At 42.1% G+C, this 6,021-nt stretch overlaps 1 protein-coding gene across 1 annotated transcript; it reads left to right on the top strand.

Annotated features, from left to right (window-relative positions):
• The first annotated feature begins 666 nt into the window (after positions 1-666).
• Positions 667-1,882, top strand: LOC134039977 (putative nuclease HARBI1). The gene is made up of 4 exons (XM_062486201.1): positions 667-736; positions 894-1,190; positions 1,259-1,620; positions 1,802-1,882. The coding sequence occupies exons 1-4, from the start codon at positions 667-669 to the stop codon at positions 1,805-1,807; spliced, it is 735 nt and encodes a 244-aa protein (XP_062342185.1). The 3' UTR covers positions 1,808-1,882.
• Positions 1,883-6,021: the final 4,139 nt, after the last annotated feature.

The raw sequence follows: 6,021 nt of genomic DNA on the forward strand, positions 1-6,021 counted from the left end.
TAGCAAGCAAAGTCAACGTCTTTTTCCGGTGAACATTCCTTCAACAATGCCAAAGAAAAAAGTTTTACTCACCCTAAGTGGTTCAAATAGGTCCAGGGGCCTCATTTATCAACCGTTCGTACGCACTAAAATGTGCGTAAACCGTGCGTACGAATGAATCCACGCAAAAGTAGCGATTTATCATGCCAAGAGATTTCTTGGAAGTGTGCGTAAATCTAAGAATGGTCAATACTATGCGTAGCTGAGTACGAACAATTCCAAGTGGTGAAACAAGGCAATTGCATCGTGAACACGGGAACTATATAGGCCTATAAGATTGAAATAAATAATGAAAGCATTTTGCAAGGATTTCCATGAAATAAAATTAAAAAATCATGAAATATTGTAATGATATAGCCTAATTGAACACCATAAGGGGAGTTGTTAATATTGTCGAATTGATGTAATGTAGTGTAATGTTACAATATGCTTGTGGACCACTATAAAAGACAGTCAATTAACACGGAATATCTAAGAGAAGATGGCAGATCTAGCTGTGTTGGAAGATTTAGCACACGCCGCATTTCGCCGAGAGCGCATTTTCAGAGACAGATATGACTTCTTTGCAGAAAGTAATGAGTGGCTCATTAGTAGATATCGTTTCCCTAAACCCATTTTAGTGGAATTATGCGAGGATCTAAGACCAACTCTACAAAGACCAACAAGGAGAACGAATGCCATTCCAGTGCACATTCAGGTGCTATCCACCTTGGGTATCTTGGCGACGGGCACTTTTCAGCGTGAGCTTGCTGATCGGTCTGGCATCTCACAACCCTCCATCAGCCTAACGATGCCTGCTGTTTTAAATGCAATAATCAGTAGATCCCGTCAGTACATACTTTTCCCATATACAGTAGCACAACAGGTAGAAGTCAAACAAGGCTTCTTTGCGGTCGATGGCTTCCCAAACACAATTGGAGCGGTGGACTGCACCCACATTGCAATTAAAGCACCATCCCTGAACGAGTTCAATTACGTGAACAGAAAAGGCTTCCACTCAATTAATGTGCAAATCATCTCGGATGCGCAAAAGAACTTGTTGAATGTGGTAGCGAGATGGCCGGGGGGAACGCACGACTCATTCATTTTGCAGAACAGCAACGTTGGCCTTCGCTTAGAGGAGGGAGCTGTTCAGGATGGATGGCTTATTGGTATGTATTGCCCAGGCATCAAGTACTTGCCATTAGTGTATTCTATTTGCCTATTGGTTTCCGTGTAGGAGACAGAGGTTATCCATTGAAACCGTGGCTGATGACTCCTTTGACCAATCCTGTGACGGCACAGGAGAGAGCCTATAATGCTGCACACAGTCGCACAAGGTCGATCGTGGAGCGCACAATAGGAACTCTGAAAGGCCGGTGGCTCTGTTTGTCATCTGCTGGGGGTGCTTTGCAGTATACACCGGAAAAGGCTTGCAACATAGTCATGGCCTGTTGTGTACTACATAACATGGCCATCAAGCATGGCATTCCACTTGTTCAGGAAGACCAACCTGACGAAACGATGCCAGACGCACCACCTTTCCAACCTCCAAATGCCTTGGCAGTTCAAAGGAGGATGGAGATTATTCAACGTTTTCGAGTAAGTACCTCCCCAAGAAGAGAACAGCCCACATGCCTTCAGCTCATTTATTTAACATTTGACTGGCACAGTTAACCAGTTGTTGTAGGGATTTGTTAATGTCATTGAGTGCAGTGCAGATGCCAGTTAATTTCTCATTTATATCTTTGATGGAGTTGATGATTTCGTCTTGTTTCTGTAGGACTGAGTCTGTCAGGACCCTTGGTTCACGGCTTGATGTGGCGCGGGAGCGTGGCGCCTCACTGTGGGTCGCAGCGGGGGGGAAGACGCCTCACTGTGGGTCGCAGCGGGGGGGAAGACGCCTCACTGTGGGTCGCAGCGGGGGGGAAGACGCCTCACTGTGGGTCGCAGCGGGGGGGAAGACGCCTCACTGTGGGTCGCAGCGGGGGGGAAGACGCCTCACTGTGGGTCGCAGCGGGGGGGAAGACGCCTCACTGTGGGTCGCAGCGGGGGGGAAGACGCCTCACTGTGGGTCGCAGCGGGGGGGAAGACGCCTCACTGTGGGTCGCAGCGGGGGGGAAGACGCCTCACTGTGGGTCGCAGCGGGGGGGAAGACGCCTCACTGTGGGTCGCAGCGGGGGGGAAGACGCCTCACTGTGGGTCGCAGCGGGGGGAAGACGCCTCACTGTGGGTCGCAGCGGGAGCGTGGTGCCTCACTGTGGGTCGCAGCGGGGGGAATACTTGCCTCTCCCAGGATGACTCCGGAACTGTCTCCACTCACTGCAATTTATGGAATTATTTGATTACTGCATCAGAGCAGATTATAATTTCCTGTCAAATAAAGTGGTGACCACAATATTGACAACACTGTTGAAAATCAAATTATTCTACTTACCTTCAACCTGACCACGAGTAGACACCGGTGAATTGGACACGGTAGGACCTGCGACTAGGTCACTGTCTCCACCTGACACAATTCCAGACAGCGATGTTTCTCCAATAATTGCTGCAATTCTTAATTGCATGGGAGAAACGCTCGTCTCAACTTGTCCACCTCGAGTTGCAGCAATGTCTCGCCTGTGTGCGGCTACGGCCTTTTTTGCACTTGATTTTAAATCAAACCACTTTTTTTTTATATCTGCCAATGAGCGCCTCTGAGAAGATGCTGCGTTAACAGCAATCGCTACCTTTTCCCAAAGCATATTCTTTTTTTTGTTGGTCAAAACACCGCTAAGTGTTCCAAATAAAACTTTGTGGTTGCACTCAACCTCCGACACTAAAACCTCAATTTCGTTTTGCGAAAAATTATTTTTCTTTCCTTTCTTTTCTTGCTCCATTTTCATTACCAATTTCTAGTTGAACTTGTTAGCTCCCTTTTTATTGGTGGTGATTAAACTAATTTAGATAATATGGGGCGTTTCGTATGCAAATGCTTGTGTTCGTGCACGAGTTTATAGACTAAGAACAGGTGAGATTTATCAAGGATAATCTCCTTGAAGTGTGCGTACGGCGCTCGTACGAATGTTTGATAAATCGCACCTTCAACTGTTCGTGGGAATATTCCAAAGCTCCACGTAAGAACAATTTCTACGCACGCTTGATAAATGAGTAAGTAAGTAAGTAAGTAAGACTTTATTTATATAGCACATTTCATACAAGAATTGCAGCTCAAGGTGCTTTACATAAAATCAATAAAAACAATAATACAAGTGATAAACAATTCAAACAAAAATAAAAATCCCAATAAGATCTCTGTTCAAGAGAGAAACCAACTTTAAACATGCATCTTAAAAGTAACAATAATATAATTAATAAAAGTAGGAAAACCCTTTTGAGATAAAATTACTTAAATGCTTCGGTAAAAAGGTAGGTTTTAAGCTGTCTTTTAAAAATGTCTAGAGTGTTTGCTTCCCTAATATTTATGGGTAATTTGTTCCATAGTTTTGGGGCGTAATTGACAAAGGCCGAATCACCAATCTTCTTATGACTGCTTCTGGTGACCTCTAATAGGCCTGCATTTGATGATCGCAGTGTTCTAGCTGGTGTGTAGTTTATAAAGGAGTTAGCAATGTAGCTAGGTCCTTGTCCGTGTAGAGCTTTGTATGTGAGGAAAAGGACCTTAAAGTCAATTCTGAAGGTAACAGGGAGCCAGTGTAAAGTAGCTAGGACAGGACTAATGTGTTCTCTCCTTTTAGTTTTGGTTAATAATCTAGCTGCAGAATTTTGAATGAGCTGTAGTCTTTCAGTGGTTTTCTTGGGAATACCAGTGAAAAGTGCGTTACAGTAGTCCAGCCGGCTGGATATAAAAGCATGAATTAACTTCTCTGCATCATTTTGGTTTATGAATGGTCGTAACTTTGCTATATTCCTCAGGTGAAAGAAAGCTGTTTTGGTCACTTTATTAATGTGAGAGTTGAAATTCAAATCTGAGTCCAGGATTACACCGAGACTCGTCACCTCTGGTTTAAGACAGGGGGTTAAACCTCCAAGATTCTTAATAAGCATCTCTCTTTTGGATTTGGGGCCACATAGTAGGACTTCGGTTTTGTCTTCATTTAATTTAAGAAAGTTAGCGTTCATCCATTTGTTTATTGCCAACAGGCAGTTGGTAATGGAATTGATGGCCGTTGCATCATTGGGTTCAGTGGATATATATAGTTGTGTGTCATCCGCATAGCTATGGAAATCTATGTTATGTTCTCTGATTATGTCGCCGAGTGGTAACATATAAAGAGAAAAAAGTAATGGACCTAAGCAGCTTCCTTGAGCAACCCCGTAGCAGTTCTCATGTTTCTCTTCCTAAGGTCACCTAAACTAACATAAAACTTCCTTCCTGTGATATATGATTTCATCCAGTTCAATACACTATCCGTGAACCCAATAAGCTTTTCCAGTCTATTGATTAGGATGTCGTGATCAATTGTATCAAATGCTGCACTGAGATCTAACAGGATAAGGATAGAGACTTTATTTGCATCAGAGTTTAGTCTGAGGTCGCTAATTATTTTGGTGAGAGCAGTTTCAGTACTGTGATATTTCCTGAAACCTGACTGCGAGACTTCCAGGATGTTATTTTCTTCAAGAAAATAATTTAATTGGACTAAAACTATCTTTTCCAGTACTTTACTAATAAATGGAAGGTTTGATATTGGTCTGTAATTTGCAAGTAGACTGTTATCCAATTTGGGTTTCTTTATTAGGGGCTTTACAACAGCTGTTTTGAAGGCATCTGGGAAAACGCCAGTTCTAAGGGATGTGTTTATAATCTCTAGCACCGGACCTGAGACACTATCAAACACTCGCTTAAAGAATGTTGTGGGTATAGGATCAATATCTGAGGTTGTGGAGTTAGATTCGCTGACAATTTTGGAAAGTTCACTAAGTGTGATACAGGTAAATGTGCTCATGGTTATGTTGCAGAATCTACTGATGTCAGTTTCGACCCCACTATTAATAATACTAGCTCTGATCAAAGTTATTTTGTTCTTGAAGAACAAAGCAAGCTCTTCACATTGAACTACTGAGGATGGAGGTGGAGCAGGGACAGTGTTTAGCAGCTGGTCAATGGTGGAGAAAAGAACTCTGGAATTTCTGGCATTTTCTGTAATAATGTTGGAGAAATATTCTCTCCTTGCTAGACGGATGGTTTTGTTATAGGTGGTTAGTGTATCTTTGTAGATATCGTAGTGGATAGTGATCTTTGTTTTCCTCCATTTTCTCTCTGCTGCACGGCATTTTCTTTTTGTTTCACTAACATTTTTATTTCTCAGCCATGGGGAGGTTCTGCTTGTGCACTTCTTTTTGGTTTTCAGTGGTGCAACAGAGTCTAACACAGATAATAGTGCTTCATTGAGGTTCTCTACCATTTCATTCAGAGAGCAATCATGGTTAGTCGGCTCATATAGAGCAAATTGTTCAGAAAATTTCATCATAGCTGTATCGTCTAAATATCTTCTATGGACTAAGAATTCTTTTTTGGTTTTTGTTAGGATAATTTCCACATTAAAAAGTATATAATGATGGTCTGAGAGGGGTAGATCAGTTATTGAAATATTATTGATATTTAGTCCAGTTGTTATCACTAGATCTAGTGTGTTTCCGTGTCGGTGTGTTGGGTCTGTTATGTGTTGAGTTAGATTGAAACTGTCAAGGAGATTTAAGAGCTCAATAGTTCTTGGGTCTGCTTTTTTATTTACTTGGATATTTAAGTCTCCGTTTAAAACTACTTTGTCATATCTAGTGACACATAGTGATAATAGTTCAGAGAATTCTTGTATGAATATTGGCGAGTGCTTGGGTGGCCGATATATAATAACAAAAAGTATTGATTCGGTTTTGAGCTCTATAGCAAGATATTCATATGATGTGAATTCACCTAGCTCAGTGATTTTGAACAACAGTTTAGAGGAGAAAATAGCTGCGACTCCTCCACCTTTTTTTGATGTCCTAGAAACTTGGTGA

The sequence above is a fragment of the Osmerus eperlanus genome, chromosome 19 (genome assembly GCF_963692335.1).
Source record: "Osmerus eperlanus chromosome 19, fOsmEpe2.1, whole genome shotgun sequence".
Taxonomy (NCBI): domain Eukaryota; kingdom Metazoa; phylum Chordata; class Actinopteri; order Osmeriformes; family Osmeridae; genus Osmerus; species Osmerus eperlanus.

Bases quoted from the DNA above. Each gene is read 5' to 3' on its own strand.
- LOC134039977 (XM_062486201.1), top strand. From the start codon at position 667: ATGCGAGGATCTAAGACCAACTCTACAAAGACCAACAAGGAGAACGAA. The intron at 737-893 runs GTGCTATCCACC...TCCCATATACAG, and splicing joins CCATTCCAGTGCACATTCAG to TAGCACAACAGGTAGAAGTC. The intron at 1,191-1,258 runs GTATGTATTGCC...GTTTCCGTGTAG, and splicing joins TCAGGATGGATGGCTTATTG to GAGACAGAGGTTATCCATTG.